General features: G+C 36.9%; 1 protein-coding gene across 2 annotated transcripts in view; it reads right to left on the minus strand.

The window, feature by feature from the left end:
• The window catches only part of LOC128380393 (astrotactin-2-like), a 282,453-nt gene that overhangs the window by 112,281 nt on the left and 148,037 nt on the right, over positions 1 to 22,135 (minus strand). For both annotated transcript variants that reach the window (XM_053340198.1, XM_053340197.1), the window contains exons 8-10: positions 14,555 to 14,639; positions 13,562 to 13,636; positions 10,346 to 10,483 (exon numbers count right to left, since the gene is read on the minus strand). In XM_053340198.1, the coding sequence (XP_053196173.1) occupies positions 10,346 to 10,483; positions 13,562 to 13,636; positions 14,555 to 14,639 (298 nt within the window). The remainder of the gene's footprint in view (positions 1 to 10,345; positions 10,484 to 13,561; positions 13,637 to 14,554; positions 14,640 to 22,135) is intronic.

Consider the following 22,135-nt stretch of genomic DNA (forward strand, 5'->3'; position numbering starts at 1 on the left):
GTGCTGTGCTGATGGCTAATCAGTCACCGTCCTTGTGCTGTTAGAAACACTGAATAGAGAAAAAAAAAGACAGCCAAAATAGTGTAGACAAGTAACCTATCAGTCCAACATGTGGATAGTTCATTTGCTTTATGAAGTCAGGATTTTAAGCTCACAGTTAGTGTCATTTGAAATAAAAGGGGGGGGGGACAAAATCTGCTAAAAAAGTATCAAACATTTGGGCTTTGTGTATTAATGACCACCTAATTAACTATGCCTATGGTCTATGTGATATGTGCATCCATTTAAATCTGGTTACAAATAACATGATTTTTTAAATTGTTTTAGATTGTTGATCACAAAAGGGAGGATGCAATATCAACAAATTACATTATTTTCATGATTTTTGTTTACAACCCCGTTGTTTAAATGATATTATTTGATTGGAAAATATGATTAAAGATATATTAAAACATTTAAAGATTATTAAATTGTCACTTTGTGCTTGCCATGGATTAAAACAGTTTAACAGTCCCTGATAGAAATTGGTGATGTGGTCATGGCACATGCATTATGCATTAGTATTGATGTTACCCAGTAACACCCAGTCTAGTCACAATACACACTATTAATGCACTGATGCAACCCTCCAAACACACTCTTTTGACAATAAATAATAGGTTACTGTTTTGCTGCCCACATGAAAAGTAGTGAAGCATTTTGAAAGACAGAGTACCAGCCAAACGTTTGGACATACTTCGCAGTCAAGTGAATGGGAAGGTTTGTTCAAACTTTTGACTGTTACTGTATACTGTACACCTTCTTTTCTGTCAAATAAACGGTATTTGTAAACAGGGTGGGGAACTAACCTTTCAACCAAACAGTCACAGTAGATGGAGGACATTTCAAATCCATGTATTTAATTATATTTATTCAGTCAGTCAGGACTTCTAGGTTAGCCAGATTATGTGTGAGCTCAATTCTCCAAATATGCTACATAAAATGTGATTTACATCTAAACAAGGTCACATTTGTTTGTTTCATACGTCTTAGATTCATATTGTTGCCACAAGGGTAAATCACATTAACCATCAAGTGTATGACTTTGACTAGACAATAGGATCCTTTGTCCATCTCTACCTGAAGAACCATGAAGTGCTCTTCATGCAGAGTGAGCCACTTTGTGGGAGGACCTTATACCAACTGTAAAAGCCTCAATCTCGCCGTTCACAAATCAATACTCAGACATGGTGAGGAAAAAGACTGAACAGAAAATCACAATATTTGCCTTGTGTTACAACTACTCTTTTCAGAAGCATGGTCTGATACTACTCTTGCATTAAGACCCAAAGACATCTCTTTTTCTTGATTGTGCAGGTGTATGACCATAATTGGGGGTGGTAATGTGTCATAACTTTCTGAGATCATAGTCTACTGAAGACAGATAATCAGCATCATCCAAATACAGTGGACATGTTGCCCTATCATCACCAAATTGGACAGTCTCAAGATGTCAACTGTACCTTGATAAATAACAAAGAAAAACAAGAGAGGACAGGCTGCACTCTTGTCAGAGTGAGTCATATTTATTGTGCTTGACTTCATGTCAAAAGGGAAACACATTTCCCGAGTGTATACGAGCTGAATGATTCACAACAGGGACTCTGATCCCTGATTCTATAACAGCACATCCCACACAATATCTGAGGGGACAATGTCTTTGTCTATCTCCTAAAGCACATGGACACAAGAGAAGCAAATTACAGTGACCACTTGATTATCTGCTTAGGGCAAACAAGCTGGTCCACAGTTCCAGAGCCAAGGACCCTTCTAGTCAAATGGTGGAGATCAGTGCAATATATCCCTGGCAAAGGCAAGGGATGGGAACAGATTCAGTAATTGTCGACCTCTGCAATGGACACTTGCCCTTACAACATGGCATGTGATTTATTTTGAGGCAAGATGCCTGAGTTGGTGCGTGAAGTTGAGAGGTACCAACAAAATGCAGTTGGGCTCACCTCTATGCACAGCTTTGGCTCTGGAACCAAACTCCTTGATAGATGGTGGACTCTCTCCTACTCAGGGATTGTCCATGGTGAGACGTGCCAGACGAATGTGGGACTACTGACAAATCACCGGCTGGCTGCTGCACAGTTGGACTTTCTCCCGGTGGATGACCATCATGTGGCTGCATAGTGCAGAGAGAAAAACTATTACTGTTGTTTGCGCATATGCGCTTGTTTTTGGTCGTAGGCAACAATGGCTTGTAAGCTGCCATATGGCGCATCCCAGATAACGATTTGCACAGCTAAAAACAAAATATATATATATTTATATATATATATACACACACGTACATACATATATAGCCTATCATTTGAATGTTGATCGAGAATATCAAAAATGGGACCAGCTTTAAATTAGGAGCACCAAATCTATTCTACATTTTCTAAATCATGCTTGATTTCAGGGGGCCAAGTTTAAATGGTATTAATTAAGAGTGCCGTGAAGTGGTGAGTCATCAATAATAACACTTTGGCTGATTGGGCCCATTACCTACTGATTTCTCAGTATATGTTTTCTTGACTTAATTGTGTAGCAAAAACCCCCAAAGATTTAGGGCCTGATTGACTAAAGGTCTGCGTGTGTAAAAACGTGCAAACTTGACATCACCCACAAAAAATGTGCAAGCTGATCTACTAACGCAGCACACTGAGGTTTGCGTCTTGCAACTGTGCAAGATAGTACACGCTGTCCATTTAGTACGTTTGCCATAATCAATATGTAATGTGGGGCGTTTCAACCCCAGTGTGCAAAATACAGGGAGGAGAAAATGCAAATATGTTATTTAGCACACGCATTGTGATTTACCGAACCTGAAGGTATTTTTTCTGAAGCTAACTGCGTCTATAAATAATACCTTTGAAGGGCAGGTGTTAACCGGCTGCGCACTGCACACAGATGACTTTTGTCCCTATGGAGAGGAGGAGACGGAGGCACAATGACAGACTACGCACAGGACGGAGTTTTTCCAACTGTGTTAATATTTGGAGTGGAATATTTTTGATTTTACTAACAGCATTGACTTCGTCACAAATACTCTCTCATATGATGTTTTTTTCTGGTAATATTTGTTTTTGTTATAACTCAATATATTTGTTAACCTCTTCCACTAGAACCTGATCACATTTAATGTTGTGCTTGCAGCTTTCTGCTCGTCCAAACTCTCCATTAACACACGCAAAACCCTCATTTAAATACTGCTGTCTCCACCCTGTTGCACCTGTTTTCATTGACGCAGTTATTTTTAGTCGATCACCCACAAAACTCACGCAAACGAAACGCATCTATTGCACTGCACATGCAATTTAGTACCCACTATTTGGGACCTTAGTAAATCAGGCCCTTAGTGTTTGTGAGGATAATCTTAGTAGCGTCTGTTTATAGATCTGTAAAGCCCATTCTTGAACTGATCCTCAGCCACTGGACCAAATATCTCTCAGAGTGTCAGCTCAAATGACGCCACTCTGTGTTAAGGGGCAGGGTCTTAGTAAACGGGTGAACTGTGGGACATATTCACTACTCTCCATGAGGCATCAGCAGGGAGCATCAGTCACCATGGATGTTTAAACAAGCTGTGGTTGTTCAACTGTTGAGTTACTACAGCTATAGACACTTTAAAATAATGATCATGTAATATTAAATAGATGGTGGATTGTTTTGATTGATTGTTTGATACTTACCTTTATGTGTACAAAAAAGACAAGAGAAATAAATTCAGCAGGGGACAAAGTGGTGGTTCTTTTGACTATACTGCACATTGTGTGATTTTAAAACCACCATTAAAAGGCAGTGTTAAGACTGTGTAGCTATAGTTTTTATGTGCAGGACCATATTAATGTAAAGTAGTATGGTGGAATTTCAATTTGTATAATGTTTGCTCCATTATGCTGCAATTCTAGTTAGAGGTAGTGGAGAATGACAAGTAAGCACCAGTGTAGGACCAGTGATGAAGGGCTTTATTGTCCACTTTCCTTCCACACCAGGAGCATTTTATTTCTAGGCAGTGACACCAAAACTTTCTTGTTATGTTTTTTTGGGTAAGCACAGTCACAATGGAATATTGTACCATTATTGTACTAAAAAAGAAAAACATACAACACAAAAACCAAAACACACATTCAGACATTAATTCTCTGTGTCTGTAACCCATGTCTTATTCTTTTTATTTGGCAACTCAATTTTTTCGAAATTAGACAGGCAACACATGGCATTCTGTGCATAAGTTCGCTCTGTCAGGCACTCAAAGCATTGACAAATGACTCCTTAATTCAGAGGAAAAAAAGAGGGTGGGGAAGGTGAGACAGATAAAATAATGGGTTGCCTTAACTGTGAGGTGCATGCTAACTGGCTCTCTTTCTGGATAGAGGGAATAGTGAGTAGAAGATGAAAAAACAATCAATTCCAAGATGCCTGTTGCAAGACAGCCCAGAGGGAGGAAAACTGGGGAAACAATTGCTGGTGGAAACTCTGAGTAAGGATGTTGGAAAGTTTCTTAAAATGTTGTGTTACATATTAAATCAAGGCATAGTGTACTGGAAATATTAAGCAATCTCACTCTGTAATTAACAGGAGCCATGAGAAAGGGAACTCGTACTATACATCACTCTACAAAGAACTAACTAACTATATTTTGTTCTATTAGAATTTGGCGAGTCAATCAAAACAGTTAAATCTTGATAGTCTTTCTTATCCAAATCATTTGCTAATCAAGATCATCTCTTTTGGCACTCTGACTCTGTTGCATGACCCATAAGCACATTGGTTGCATCTAAACACTGACTAATGTACTTGTTATTAATCTCCCTCTCTGCCTTTTGCTTTTCCAGATGATGAATGACCAGGCGAAGCTGCCCAAAGTTAGAGCGCTGCTCCAGCATGATTACAGAGCCTGTTATTGGTCTGCCCCTGCACTTGATTAATGCTCTTGTTCCAGCTCTCCACAAATATGCTGACTCTAATCAAGCACTTTCGTCATTGAATAGAGTGCATTTTCTTTAAACTTGTTGTAATCACTGAGGAAAAATCTAGTAGGTAAAAAAAAAAAACAGGTAGAACTGAGTGATAAAAAAAAGATTGATACACAGATTTTTACTTCAAATGTAGAGTTGTAAAACATGTTTCAGTGGAGACTTAGAGTAAGGAGAGGTAGATTTATGTACTTAATTTATTTCTGGTGTCAACTTCTTGCAGTTGCATTGGATTATTGGCAGTGGCATATTTTGATGGTTCACTTGATCACGCTGAGTGAGGTCATTAATCACTAGTGTGAGGTGTCACTGGCTACTCTGGGTTATTAACAGTTTCATATTGACAAAAATGCTAGCGTTTGAACACAGTTTAGAGTGCTTGGATCATTACTGCGAGATTCATGAGGTGTTTGTTGACACACTGCCTTTAGTTAAACAATAAGCAGCAGAAATGCTAGGCTAATATTAGATATGATTAAATTTTAATCATAGCTAGGAGTCATAGAACTCATTCTTAAAATATGACAATTTCATAGAATAAATCTTTGAGAAAAGATTTAAACACAGATTTAAACAAAGCTCAACTCCCTCTCTACCTTACAGATGTAAACACAACCAGAGACATTTTTATATAGCACAAGTGTATGATAAGCTATGATCTTATGAATTGTAATAAAGGCTTAGAGGCAGCAGATACAGTGGTTCAAGACCAAACATTAAACACAGCAAAACAATGCAACATATTTCATGCTCTGCATTCTGTAGCTGTTTGGTTGTTAAATTAAACATTATAAAGTGTGTGAATTTTTACTTTGAACCAAAACCAAAAGAGCCTCATGGAGGCTAATTGGTGCATTCACCAGTTTGTGAGTTTATGACTTTGCATTCACCGCTCAAGGAAAACTCACAGAAACAAATAATTTATGATATAAATTAAATTATTTATAAACAAAGCATGATCTCAAATACAGTGTGTATATAATGTATTGGATGTCTCAATTCTTAAATAATATTTTTCATATAAGCAGTAATAACACAGAGCTAAAATTAACTAATAACTAATATTTTTATTTTACATTTTCTACATTTAAACACATCTTACAGAATGATATGGATATTCACGGAGTTTGCCTCTACAGAATCTGGTTTTCAATGTCAGAGATTATGGAGGTATCACCCGAGTGTATTCAGCAAGGCATTTTGTTTATTCCAAACAGACCTTATCCTCTAACAAACTCTGCACCCTCACCCCTGTGGAGCAGGGCACTGAAAATTTGTGTGTACTGGTTCACGAAATCAGGATGGATACGCCAAACCTTCCCACAACAGGCTGTATTTTAGATCAAAATTGTGATTCATTTTATTTCAAGGAATGAATGAAAGAGTAACCTGAAAAATGAAACAAAAAAACAACCAAACAAAAACAAACAAAACATGATTACCTGTGGTCAAGGTTGCCTTGACTCTGCTTATCTGAGGCAACAGTGCTTCTTCTGTCCTAATTTGCGTAAGCTCCAGAAACACATTTGAATTCATTTATGACATGATTCAATGAATACAGAAAAACAATCCAATAAAAAATAGTTTTCACTGAAAACATCAAAAAGCAAGGTCTGTGGATTTATCCATAGACTAATCAGAAATACTTGTTCAATGCTATAAGGACCAACAATACATAAATGTCCATCTATCTCCCCTCAGGTAGAGGCACAAATCACAGGGGTTAAATCCTCAAAACATTACTGAACTTCAGCATGGCTATACACAACTACAGGAAACTGAGACATGTCCTTTGCATTATCTTAAAACAACTTTATGTAACAGGTTTATTCAAACGTGATCAGTGTGAGACCAGTTAATGTTGACAACAAGTGACAATATCTTGGGTTAAAAACTAAGCTTGATTAAGCTGACACTTACCTTGACACACACTCACTCACTCACTCAGTTTTTTTCACATACAGCAGAATACAATTCATGGGTTTTTGGCAGAGCCGAAGGGCAGAAGTGAAATGGGAATCCATCCTTTTACAAACCAGAGGTACAGTGCATTTCACTGTGTCTCACATCAACATTTCTATCATGACTGACTGACTACATCAATGCCCGTTTAAACACTTTGGGAAAGAACGTCAGCCAGAAACTCCATAAGCTCCCATGGGACCATGTTCCACAAAAATGCTTTGGATAATGACTTGTCTGCATTATTCATGACAATCTGACAGATCCTCCTATGTTACAGGAACTAATCATTAACCAAATGCAGAGCATTAACTTAGCATTCCACCTGAAGTGATCTTTTAATCTGTCATACAAGTGTAATTCCTACTTCATGTTTTCAAAGTGCTTATTTGTTTCCTGGTGTGATGTTGTTTAAGACTGATTAATCATTTAGCAGTTCAACTAACATTGGCAGAGAAGCCAAACATGGATTTATGACTTTGTTTCTATTTATTTCAATAGTTTATAAGCAAATATACATGCATACATGCATTGTTGCCATAAAACATATTACTTGAAGTGAGCAATACTCAGAGAAATGGCTCTAAATGGACATTTCTACATGAAGCTACTACAGTGAGGCAGCTCTAAAAAGACTGCTTGCTGAATTTCATACAGTGACAACTTTTATGAAGGCATATCCTTCCACTGACGAATATTTGTACTTTGCTGTAACCCAAACTGAGTTCCTTGGCTGCAAACTAAACACAATCTAAGTTTCTGCTCTCTGCTGAAGTACTCAATTTGCACCTTACAGATGTGAGCAAGGTCTACTCATCAAACAGTGGTACAACGGTGGCCTTAAGTGATATTCAAGAGAAAGAAATGCACAAAAGAAGTAATTGCTTTGACATAATTGCTTCTCCTCCTAGCTAAATGGAGGGACTGAAATCCTACATGATATCAGTCTTAATTTTCAGAATTTGATCAGATCCACATGTAGCTGATAAATGGCTTGGCTTGTTCTAAAATATGTCCTAGGTTTTTAGCTCACATCACTGATCACAAGCCATTTTTCAAAGTAAATAACATACCTTGGCTAATTAATCGAACGGCCAATAATGTAATCCCATTTATGTCAGAATAAGCAGATGTGTTAAATTACCTTGGGAATTCAATGCTCGTGAGGCAGTTTTAGAACGGCGGTGCAGAGTTTGGGTTCATGAATAAAGATTGCTGCAACATTCTGTATGATGCAGGTTTGACATAAGACTTCAGTATTATGTGACTGCAGAATCACAAATTAGCTTTCTGAATATTTAGTATCAAACACACCTAAGAGTGCTGAGTGCATAGAAGATTTTGATGAAACTACCAGTCAGCTTACTGTAAGTGAGCATTTTCTATACACATGTGTTTTATTACATACAAATACAATTTCAGTAAAGTGGCACTCTATTCCAGGATCAACATAGGTCACACTGAGGCACACAATTACGCAGAACCTCTAATAGTGAAAAACAATGTTAAAAAAAATTATATATATATTTAATGGAAATACAGACTTCATGTTTGTTTCCTACAGTGTGAGCGTTTCATCTGCTGTTGTTTTTCACCTCTGCAAGCTTGAGTGATGAGTGAGTCATATGCTTCGTGTACATTATGATTTACTCACGGAGTCAGTTTCCATTATTCTGTCGCATTTTACTTTAATCGATATAACTTTTCCACGTCTGCCAAGCATAAAAACTTCTCTGCATTTCCTTCTTTTATATGCAAATTGAACACATGCATAACAACAGAGGATGGAAACCCACCTACTGATTCGAGAGTGTTATTGCTAATGTGAATAGGAAGCTATTGTTCTAAAAGATTGCAAAGAAAAGGGAATTTTGATGAAGAGAACCTATAATTGATAAATAAATGGACAAATAAATGAAAACCTGTGTGTTCACAACGAGGCCATGTAAAGTTATATGACATGAAACAAACTAACATAAAAAATGATCTAATATCAAATCAGATTTATATAGCAATTTTCTGTGTACCACACAAAATAGACAAAACAAACATTAGATAAGATCTATTACAACAGAGACCCTGCAACCCTGACCTTTTGTGAGATTCATATATGGACTTCACCATAAAAAAGTACCCCTGACCTACTTTCCTGTTGACGAAAAAGACCAAGGCAGAGTCAGCTTGATTCAACGGCAACATAACATATTTATGATTGCAAGCACAATATTTATTCTCCGGATACAACTACATTGCCTCTGTCGACTCTTGCTTTCTATGTGCAAATCAGAAAGCAATGCTATTGTATCACTGCTAAACTAAAAAGTTACTAACACAAGAGAAAAGAAAAAGTTTTTTTTTTATAACTGAGGGTATTTGACAGATGACTTTGAGTTCTGAAAATGAGATTTTTCATTTCAAATTTCAAATGAACATAAAAAAACACTTACAATGTAAGCATTACCCTTGCATAAGGTGGATAAGAAATATAATGTTTTTAGTGATGGCTTTGAGTGAAAAATGTTGTTTGGTTTAAAACAAATGTGATATATGTATTTATATGTAATCTTTTTTTTTTGGAAAATTCAATTTTGGGTAAACTTGGTTTACAAACTGAATATCACTTCTCAGGCTGATGTCAGCTGATTTCCAAAGATTGTTTCAATGTGTAGCTCATACTCTGACATGTTTTGTGATGTTTAGCTGCATTGATGCATGCCAGTGTGCATTGGCTAGTTAGATGAAAACAGCATAGGCTTTATGGTGCCAATATGTATTTATTATAATATGGGATTGCCAAATCCATAACCTTGTTGACTATTTTCCTGTTTTAATTTGTTATTCAGATCCCTGTGTGCATAGCCCAAGGTTAAGTGTTTATAATGCTGCTTTGCACTTGGTCACTTTAGTCCATTAAACCTGAGACCTTCTGAGGATTTAATGACCTGATTAAATACTTTATGGTTTTTATTTTTCATATGAGCTGTATAACTTTGTTTTAGTTTTTTAAAGCACATTCAGATATTATGTTTTTGATACTTTTTGAGTAATACAATTAAATCTGATTATTGTACAAATAATATCATATTTAATGCTTACTTGTACTTGTATGTCTAATAAAGCACATTAAAGTTACTTATAGCAGGGATCAGGGAGCTAATGTAGCATAATGACTAAAGTCAATCATAATAAAGTAAATTTGCACCCTGACTCAAACCTGTTATATTGTCACAAACAGCAGTAAGAAGGCAGCCATTACAAAAAGTATGTAAGTAAGAGATGTATGAGACACTTATATGGATCCGACAGCAAAGCAGAAACTGTTTCACAAAGTATCACTTTCAATAGTGTGGCGCTCTGAGCTGAGTCAGACTGACCTGACCTCCCCTGGATCTTCTGTAACCAACACGTCTGTCTTACAGCTGGCGATGGGATTGATTGACAGTTCCACTGGTGGCACCACAAAGCTCTTGCTGACTGGAAGCCACAACCCTTGGCCCAGACTGTAGAATGATCTGTGTTGGCACAACCATAAGACATAAATATCTGTCAAACTAACATCACATTATCACATTTTGTTATGACAAACAAGCCATAAGGTACACATTGTAATGATATTGTGGCCGGAATGAGTACACTGGGAAGTGAAATAGGTGGTGAGGGCCTGACAGAAAAACAGCTAAATGTATTATATTGAGTGTATGGGCATTGTGGTGTTACTACTAAATAATTGCCATAATGATGTCAATCTTGTGTCAGCAGGAAAACACAGTTGGAAACAGAATTGGATTTGGAGAAATTAGAAGTAGCTGTGCTGGCATGGTTTTTTATGACTTTAAAATCTATTTTCCTTCCCTTAGAAACTAATATCCACTGCACCCCAGTGCTTTGTGTGTGTGTCATGTGTGCTGATGCCTATTGTTCAAGGTGGTGTAAAATAATTTAGTTTTGCCAGAAATGTTTCTCCCGAGTGAAGTGAAGATTAATATCCTCAGGAGGACACCCTGCAGGAGGTTTAGACTTGCCACTTGGGAATAACAGCACCTGGTAGGGCCTCACAAATAGCATAGAACACACCTGTGCTCTTCTCTTTGTGTGCTTTAAATGCATCTGAGCAGATGTAGGACAAAAACACCAAGTCCTTTTGAATCTAGAAACCACTCTTGAATCTGCTTGTCAAAAATCTTGACAACATATTTAATCAAACTCTCACTTTGCATCACACATTAAAGATATTATAAAAGCATTTTTTTAACATTGTTAAGTAATGCTAACCTATCAATAATGCCTTTGTAGTTATAAGACCAGATTATTCAAACATCCTGGTCTCTGGACTGCCAAACATCAGCATTAAAAAACGTTCAATTTGTACTGAATGCTAATAGAATCAGTACGTTGGCTAGAATAAGATCTGAATTCTGACCTTCCCTCACTATCTGACTTTTCACAGCAAACTTGTTTTCATCGTGTTTATTGTTAATCTTTACATAATTACATTTAATTATCATTTCATCTAACCACTCTTTCTATAGTTATCCCGCCTTCATAACACATGATGTTTTTCTCACTGTTCCAAGCATCAACAAAAAGCAGAATTGGTTTCCTACAAAGCTCTCTATCTATGAAACCAAATCCCTGTTTCGAAATAAGCTGCTGTCATATGACTGACTGTAACACTGTCCAGCTGAGGAGCAATGCAGTCTTTTCTCCTGTCGTCTCCTTTACAGAACAGATATAGAAACCTTCCAAAAGGAACCCAGTGAGGTTTTCCACTCAGTTGCTGCATCTTAACTCACTGTATATGCTATCTGTGTAAGTGTGTCTGTGGCTCAATGTATTGGTGTACCAACACTGTCCAAGTCCAATCTCCAACATACTGTTTTTAACAGGCAAAGAAAACCTGAAGGTATTCATGTGAAGAAGAAAGAGTGTGGATTTAGTTTCTCGTTTTTTAAAGTGGACTCACATTGAGAAGCTAACTCTGCAGGGTCAGTAAGAAGAGAGGCAAGATTACTGTGACACAGAACCCTTCCTGTCTTTACAGAGGAGAAGTGGCAAGCAGAAAATCCTAACAGATTTCATGAGGCTACTTTATCTACACACCTAAATAAATATGAATGAAGAAATGACAATGGCATTTAGATAAATAAATAAATAAATACAATGTTTATAGATAATTACTACAGCTTATATTAGTGTTGGAGTTGTAAGGCACATTACTGTAATGTACTTTCCAAGTAATGGAGTCGTTTAACACACATTTTTCTTGTACATCCAGTATATGTGGCTTAATAATAATAGTACATTTTGTTAATATAAAAATACAACCATAGTTTTTACATACACTGTACTGTACATACACTCAAATAACTCCTTTTTGTTATTTTATTTATTAACTTTTCATGAAAAGCCTAATGCATTAATTATTTACTGTAATAAGCATGCCTAAATTTGACATACTGTAGGTCAAACTTATCATATTGCAAAACAATAGTATAGAAGATCCCCTCCACTCAACAATGTGTTTTGATAATTTTGACTTCACTGTGATGCTGGAGCATCACTTTGCACAGTATGTATGTACAGAGTTTGATACCACTATGCTCTTTCTACATGAATCACCTGAATGGGGCAAATTTCGATGTGCTCGCCTTAAATCTGAAATGAAGGCGTGTACCTACAGTATGAGCATGATTTGTGACATCACAACTAGTTTGGAGCCAGCTGTGGCCCAATAACCTATTCAGTGGATAGGGATACGTGTGTCTAACAGCTCATGAAAAAAAAGGATATTCATCGATTCTGGATTCTTCAATGTCAGAGAAGTAGATTAGATATCATATTAAAGGTATATTGTGGAAATATTATACTGTACTAGACACAAATTATCATTCCGAGATGAGTATTTCTATACATTTTAAAATATGACTGGAGGGGATCTTCAGCTAGGTAACAAGTGCCAAAGAAGCTAGGCGAAATATTTGGTGCAGGTTTACCCTCCTGTATCCATGATACTAATCATAAAAAATGATTGAGCATTTGGTTTGCTTAAAACAATTAATAGATAAAGAAACTATGTCTGAAAGTATGTGTAATGCATTAGGTCAGGCTGATGTGGCATAGGGGACAAGAGGAGAAAAGAACAACTCCAGAAACATAAAATACACATTTAAAATAACATAATAAAAATAGGACAATGAAACCTTTTATAAAGCACAGCTGGGAGAAACTGAAAGGGTCCTTTGAGTCTTGCACGTCTTGAAAAATGTCTGACACAATGATCCCATCAAGATTGAGAAGTGTAACAAAAATGGCAGTAAAAGCATTTGAAAGGAGTTATTCCAGGGTTACCCCTTGGGCTATTTCTCCACACCAGAACCCATGGGTAAGACTCCAAACCCAGCAAGAATTGTATGTGTGTGTCCATCCAACTGTGTTTATGTGAATCTGAAAGCTGCTCATCTGTATGCTCCATCACACACATGCACACACACACCAACAACAGCACCATCACCCCATTGTGTGTCCAGAGAGTCACAGATGGCCAGCAGAAGTCATGCACTCGGGGGATGTACCAGAAGTGAAGGACTCACCTGAAGATCCTCTCTGGGGCCTGCTCTCCCGTAACTAGGTCATAGCCTTTTTCCAAGTTAGCATACGGCCAAGGACTTCACAGCAGATACAGAAGAGGGAACACCAGAACAAAGACATAAATAAAGCCCATGAAAATATGAAAACAATGATTTAAAAATGTCATAATTAGAATGACATTACATTTTGTTTATGTAATCTGTACAGAAACATCATTATTTTGATTTTATTTAGGTACATAACCATAATAATGTTGAAGTGGTGCATTTTGTGTATAGAGAATACTAATTATTAATGACACACCAAGTCATTACTAACATCAATTCGTCAAAAGATGTGTTTTCATATGGATAAGATTACCCTCTTCTAATCCACTATTCCTATGAAACAATGAATGGGAATTTGATCTGGGACTGAACTCAGCAAATGACAGGTGGTGTTGAATAACAATGCAGGCCCTTTTTAAATGAACCAATGATTGGGCAAACTAGCTAATTGTCAAACAAGGTCAGAGTCTGGATGAGGCCCATCGCTCCATATTATGTCAATTTCAATTTCTTTTTGTGTTCTCTATCTGCAACTTTCACTCTTTGGCCTCCCACTGCTGTTTTGTTTCATTACCTCCCCTCCTACCTTCTTACTTCTTACTCTACTTTCTCAAGTTAAAGGACCGTACAGGTACATTTGCATGTTTTAGCCCATTAGCTACAAATTGCATACATTTTACATTATAGGTGACCATTTCTGAAAGCATACAGTGAGTTTTTACATTTTCTACCCCATAGGAATTCATTTATATACTCTCGAGATCAACTTCCCGAGACCTGAAACTTGCCTGGGAAAGCTCATCCATCACAATTCACCTTTATTAAATGTAAAGTTAATATTGTGTGCTAATGCAGTTGAGAGTAGGCACTGTGAGACCACCCTGTAAGGTCAATTAAGTCCCAGTGAGTTTGTAAATATGCATGGAAAGAGCAGGCAGGACAGCTTACCCTTCGTTGCGACCCCAGTCGCTGCGGACGCAGAGGTGTTTATGGACAGGATCAGGGGAATAACCCTCATGACAGCTGCATTCTCCTGCGACACAAAAGAAAAAGAAAGGGACACAGTGGCTGGTATTTATTTATTGTCAGTAGCTGAATAAATTACCATGTAAGTGACCCTGAAAAGCTCATTCATTAGAGATATATCAAATAATCAGTATGCTACTAAATTTTCCTGCTAGCAGTAAAACAAACAAAACAAAAAAACTTTGAAAAAAAAGTTTGGCCAATTAAGCCACTTTGATCGTCTCCAACACTGACTTGTCATGAACATGTCAACAACATGTTAGTTGCATGTTGAATGTTTCCACTATCGATTTTTTAGCTGGAATACTATGGACACACAGTAAGCTCCATTGTAAGTTAACTTGCTAATTCACTTCTGTGTTGTTATATGTATTGCCTTAACATCAGACAACACAATCTGTCAGCACTGAACTGTGAAAATTGTTTCTATTGAGCAGCTAGGCCTTGAGATTTTGCTAACTCCTGCTTCAGTCATTAAGTTATAAAGTTTAAAACCACCCAGTGCTTTCTGTAATGCATTAAGCCTGTCAATTGACAGTATTGTATAATACATAATATATAATACATAATACATAAATCTGTAGTTTTCTGAATAGACTAAGTATAGAAAACATCTGATGAACCTCAGTTAAGATATAAATAGTATAGCTATATCTCTTTCTCTCGAGTCAGTTAGGATAGTTTTAAAAGGAATGCCCATTTATTAGAATCACAAATAATCAGAAAAAATAGACCTTTTGTTTTTACTATACAATATTGTTTGTGGTCTCCTGTACTGTTACCCAGATAAATATCAAATAAACCAAACTATTTTGTTGGTTCATTATGGGTCAAATGTATAAATCATATGATGACAGAACTGCTTTAGAGTGTCACGCATGGTAAATAAAAATAGAGCACACTGCACGTACAATGCCTTTTAAGGAATGGGTGCATTTGTGAAATCTTATGTCATTGATAGATTTAGCAGCCTTTTTATTGGCACTGTTCCTAAAATAAATGGTACAGTCTGCTGTCTGTTGACCTATATCGAGGTATAACACTGGAAAATAGTGTAATGGTCACCCAGGCAACACCATTCACATTTTATCACCTAGTGTTTAATAATTTACTGGTCGAGTTTATAGGCTCAAGAATCACTCATGGAGTGATGCACAACCAGGATGCAGTCAAAGAGATGCTTTTTTGATTTTCTTTATGGCTGTTTCATGTGGCTTTATGTCTTGGAGAGCAAGAACTCTTGAAAAGGCTCAACTTTAAAATTGGGAGATTACTGAATGCATCCATGACAATACATTATTTTCATAATCTAATCACATAACTTTTTTGTATTATTTTTAGTTTTTTTAGTTTTAGACAAATACAAATTAATAGTATCAATTCATGGATCACAAGACACAGACAATATGTCTTGAAACAATAGTCAGCCTCCCATATCTACATTGAAAGAGATTTACTTCTATATATGTATGTGTGTGAATATATGTATGTATAATCCTTGTGGCAATTTAGGCCTTTATTTCAAAGTATCTGGTATGGAGGCCAACAGGAAACACAGAGAGAGGCGAATGACATGCAACAAAAGTCCCTTGCCGGAGTCAAACCAGGGACATTGCTATTATAAGGCATGTGCAGTTACCACTCGGCTACCATAGTGCTCTGAAACAAATTTTCTAGCTGAAATCATTCCTGCTGTTCTACAGGAAGGGCCAGAATTTTTCCTGCGGAGGCTCCGGTCATTCAATCTCTGTGGCACCATGCTGCGGTTGCTTTCTGAGTCTGTTTTTTGTTTGTTGAGCACCATTTACCACGCTGTGGTCTGCTGAAGCAGAAGCCTGAGGGTGGCCAACACCAACAGACTCAACGAGCTGATTCAGAAAGCCAGCTCAGTCTTGAGGGTGTATCTATTCTAGACCCTCTGTATGTAGTCAGGGAGAGGAGGATGTTGTCAAAACTCTTCTCCATCATGGACAAAGCCTCCCACCCTCTGGACAGTGTTCTGGTCAGCCAAAGAAGCACCTTCAGCCAGAGACTCAGTGCTGCTGCAATGAGAGCCAGAGGAAGTCATGCAGATACACTTCCTCCCCTTTAGGCCAAAGTTTAACCATTTTTTCAGCTACCACAATCTATGCCACTACTGTTACTGACATTACATTTTTGCATATCACCCACTGCCGCTCAGTGCTCTGCTGTTAAACTACTGTTAATTTACTGTTGACCGACATTTCATTCAGTTTAGCTTAGCACATTACGGTTAATTTATTGTTAAATGACTGTTAATTTACTTTGCACTTTTCCATTTGTGCTCTTTTGTCCATACTGCACTTTACTTTTTGCACATTTGCATTTGTACATTTTATTCTGAACACTTACTGTTTATTTATCATTATAACTGTTTCATTTTATTGCAGTTTTTACCTTTTTGCTTATTTACTTTCCTAACTGCATGTTGAGCAATTGAGCAATTATACAAGCAGCGTCCCTGCAGGGATCGATGAAGGTTTTCTGATTCTGATTAGTCATTAAAACATCCACTTCTAATACGCTTTTAGTGGAAGTGATGGCGGAAAAAATCTGCATTCCAAAAAATATATTAAAAAGTTAATTTGAAACTAATATGAACCTTTGGCAGTCTCAGTTATTCAAACCAAGTGGGTACTTTACAGTCTTTTTAGAATGAAATTCCCACTTTGTGATTCCCTGGGCAGTGTTTCCCGACTGAGCTGCAGAGGAAGGATAGGACAAAAAGAGGGAATTTTTAAAAGGTTCAAGTTGAAAATGCCGACATTTCTCTCCAAATTTTCCATTTTTAGTTTCCCCGAGGCTGGGATTGACATTTTTATAGCATTATTAGTGGTTAGGTTTACAATAGTGGCCCACTATGTTTTGGGGGGGGGGGCATTGACATAGATAACTGGAATTGCCTGGTGAGGAACAGAGGAGGCTGCATCCACGACCACCAATGACCAGACTGACTGCTGCTGACAAATTTTATACTCAGCTTGTACTTAATTAAAGTAAAAAAAAAACATCTAATACAACATGGCCAGCATTATTTCTTTGGATCTGATAATACACTCCAAAAAAAAAGCTAATCAATACCTACATTAGCAGTGTGTCTTTGCTGAATGAACAGCTGGCAAAGCACCTCTGGAATTAAGATGCAGTGACAGAGTTGGATGCTATACTTGCAGACTCTCATGTAATGCATTCCTCTGATGCCCCCAACAACTATTTGTATTTGGACAAAATACTGATTGGTTTGAATGTGAAGATCATACAAAAGTACAACAGATGCAAAGTAATACTAAACACATGGAAAGTAATGCCAAACTTCCTAAATGATATAGTGCACTATGATGACCCTAATTATTTTACATACAATATGTTTTTTTACATACCTACAATTTGTGCTAAAATGAATACATCATGATCATATTTTCCTCCTACATTAATTAGTTATGTAGCAGTAAGTCTATGTATACATTTAGGATTAGACTTTAAAGACGTAATTAATAACACAGATGTTGGCAATTGTATACATTAATATGGGCAGAAAAGACTATTTACAGTCAAATGATGTGTGTATAATTGATTTAAAAATGTCTTACACATAATTACACAAAGTAGTCTAAATGCACTGTCAAGAGAGATGTTCAGTTATTATACTACCATGTGTGTAGGCCTGCAGGGTCCAGAGGAACACATTCACAAAGTATTTTCCACCTTGTGTTTCAGATGAGATGCACCAGCCCAGAAGCACAGTATGCCTTTAATCTGAGACAAACCTTGCAAGTAATCAGCAAAGTATGATTATTTTTTCTTTATGCAAATGAATTCAAGGGTGGATCAAGCAATTAAGAGAAAAATACATGTCTGGTTGATTACACATTCAGTGGATTAACTAACCTTTACACAATTTGAAAGCATCACTTTTGTGGTGCAGTTTCTCTGCCACTAAAAAACTGCTTCAGCTAGTGCGGGGGTGCTAAAAGGAAAATTGTGGTTGAGAAACTTAAAGAGGAAGCTTAAATTGACTGTAGCCATTCTATAAAAAGCTCAATTGCTGGAGACTAAAAGTGATTGCACCCCCCAAAAAAATAGGAGTAGTAGTTGTGTTGAATTAGTTAATAAAACAACTTCTTGAAAAGATAAAGCCAGTAGTAAAAACACCACAGAAAGAGGGGACAGGGAGTTGTTATTGTGAGGTCATTAAACTTGAACTTCATTTTCACTCAACTGCAAATGCACTATGGCAACTACATTCATTTTATATTTACAGTGTGCATGTGGTTGCAGTTACCTTAAAATAGGGAGACACCAGCACATCAATGCTCTCCATCTGCTATGTTTTAATGTTAGGGCCAGTTGCTGATGTGGCAGCTTATTTACTTATTTATTTTGTATGAGCTATATTTTCTTCATGTGGGCTGTAACATCATTCCATTTCCTAAATTATCTTAAGTAATTGTTATTATTTTATGGGTACAGTTTGCTCAAATTTGTTGCAACATCATGCTTTACAATCTCATTTGTTTTAAAATAAAAAAATGTATTTCACATCATGTAATTCTGATTTCTGTTCTGCTGTTGCTAATCTGTGACAAATCCCACCACCAAACTGTGCCTAGTGAGTTATTCTTATCTTCTTATGCGTCCTTAATAAATCAAGTGTTTGTTCAGGGCAAACTGCAACAGCAAAATGTTTAATGTATTTCTGGCCCCCGGTTCATGTGTGTACAATGGGTTAATTAATTGATGCTAAAAGTTATGGTTAACTGATTTGAACATCTTGTCAGTCTAATTTAGAAGTAATCACCTGTGATTGGTTATGGCCATTTAATGAAAACAATTATTTAACTGTGCTCACCTAGCCCCTTTCCTGGTATCTACTCAGACACACAACCGGATACTGTACCATCTTGTATACTGTAAACATCAATACTAGTTTGCCAGTACAATTAGTCACTATTATGTATCCATCTACAACTCTCTTTTCTTTGCAATCTCCTTTACCATCCCACTGCCACTTGGCAAATTAAGAGTCAAGTGGCAATCACTTCAGACCACAAATTATATATTTTCTTCTCTACCTCTTGGATTACCAGTCTCCTGTTACTGTGTGGGCGATTTTCAAGGTTCATGGTATGAACACATACATTAATTATTGTTGTCCTGATGCATATGCACACTTGTTATACAATTGACATGGGGATATGGCATTCTGATGACCTTAAGTGTTTTCTCATAAGAGTATGTGTGTATACTGTGTGTGTATGTGTGTGTGTGTGTATTTCTGACTGTGAATATGCATGTACAGTATGTGTTTAGTGGAAGGATGAAGCAAGCAGAAGGGGTATATGCTACAGTAACACCCAAGCAGTTTCAATTCCAATTAGGTGTGACTGGAGAAGCCTGGGAGTCATCATTTTAAATGAGGAAAACAAAGGCAGCTAAAAAGGTCCACAGGTCTTTATGAGGTTGGTTAGAATGATAAATGGAAAGGTACTGGCTGTAATCTATTCTTCCTTAGTAGGGCATATGACTTTATGAGATAAGATTGACTAATATTATAATAACTCATAATAATATATGTTAAGTTGAATCATTACATGTACTGGCTACATCATCATTTATAAGTATTTCCTATTTTTTTAAACTATATTATAATCACCTTTTACATAGTGACAATGTTATTATGCATTAAATGGTGCATTGTTTTTTCTACCCATTTACATTTTTATCACATAAATTACTACAATGCCATGCTGTTATCACATCACCTGTTACGAAGATTGCCCATGTTCCAAGTACAATTACAATGAAATATCAAGCAAAAGGAACAGCTGCATCATACAATTCATCCACTAACCTCGATGCTCCTTTTACCAGATAAGGGAAACGGCTGAGTCAGGGAGTGAAGGTGAAGGCAGAGAGGATTGATTATCCAGGCACAGTGATACACTAGTAGTCAATAGTGGCAGTCAACCGTGCCATTGAAGCAGGATGGAAGTATATGATAGAAATGGTGTGGAAACACTTGGTATATATACAACATAAACTTGTGATCACAAAGCACAAAGAAATTTGACAAAGATAGTTTGTTTGTTTGTATACATGTTGGGGGACAAACTGATGACTTTGAATTGGTTAAATGTTTACAGTGAATGTGTTGATTTTCAGTACATGTGTCAACACAATACAGTATGTTCTCATCATGAGACGTGGGCATGTTTGGATTCAATTGGCAGTATAAACAACATATTAATGCCACTATGTGTAAAATTTGAACATTTCGGACTGTCGCAGCCCCAGTAGTAGTGTCAAAGAAGACACAATGGTATTGCACACCACCTAAATAAGTTCTAACTGTAATCTTATGTGTTTGACTGTCTTAACAGTCAGCAGCATTCTATGTTTCTGGTATATTTATTTAATGTATGTAATTCTCTGTCTGGCAGAGGACATGTCCCATGTTAGCTTTCATGAAAATGATGAAATGATGCAAATAAGTCCCTAAAATTCCAGCAAGTTATAACTAGTACAAGCTTTGGTTTTGTTAACAAAAAACAAAACAAAACAAAACAACAACAACAACAAAGTCCCTCTCAGGTTCAGAAATGACAATCAGTAGAGCAGATGAAGAGTATAAGCCCTCCTGGCAAAGGATGATAATTACTTACATGCTTTTTCAAGCCCAGATGTGCTTTGACTATGGTTAAACTTGACAGCAGTCTTTGTTGTTACAGTTTAACACCATCATTCCACGTGTAAGTATGTGTGCCTTTGGCAGCACATTAGTGTTCTTCATGTTTAAACAAGAAAGCTATACTTTAAACCTTTAGAGATGCCCAAGTAGCTGTTTTCCCATTGCTTGTCAAAAAGTAAATGATCCACTTTGACATTGTTTATTTATTGTGGCCAGAATTACAGCGTGTTCAAAAGTTATAAAATGCAGGGAGCAGTGTCGCTGAACTTTTTTTCCCCCTGTGCCATCTGCCCTTTAACATTGCACAACCAGTGATTCACCCAATTGTTGTAACTTCAATAAATGTGCCTGACAGAGTTCATTTCAGGTGGGCTGTCTTCAGAAACAACTGTAAGTGTGTGTGTGTGTGTGTGTGTGTGTGTGTGTGTGTGTGTGTGTGTGTGTGTGTGTGTGTGTGTGTGTGTGTGTGCATGTGCATGTGCATGTGCTAGAGGACAGTGATGAAAATAGAAAGCTCTTTTGAAGAACACCTTTAATTTTGCTGCCGGATGGATGAGGTTGCCCTCAGGAGATACAACATACTTGAGGGCAATTACTGATCAAATAATCTTGCTGCTGAAAAGGACAGATGAAAAGAGAAATAAATGGAGAGAGACAAGCAGACGGAGGGAGACAGACACATTAATAAAGTGAGAATGGTGAATGTACTAGGGTCTGAAAGAGTAAATGGCTTGAAAATTGAATTACGACCATTACTGATCTCAAAATAACAAAAAAAAAAACAAAAAAAAAAA

This window comes from Scomber japonicus, chromosome 19, assembly GCF_027409825.1.
Source record: "Scomber japonicus isolate fScoJap1 chromosome 19, fScoJap1.pri, whole genome shotgun sequence".
NCBI lineage: Eukaryota > Metazoa > Chordata > Actinopteri > Scombriformes > Scombridae > Scomber > Scomber japonicus.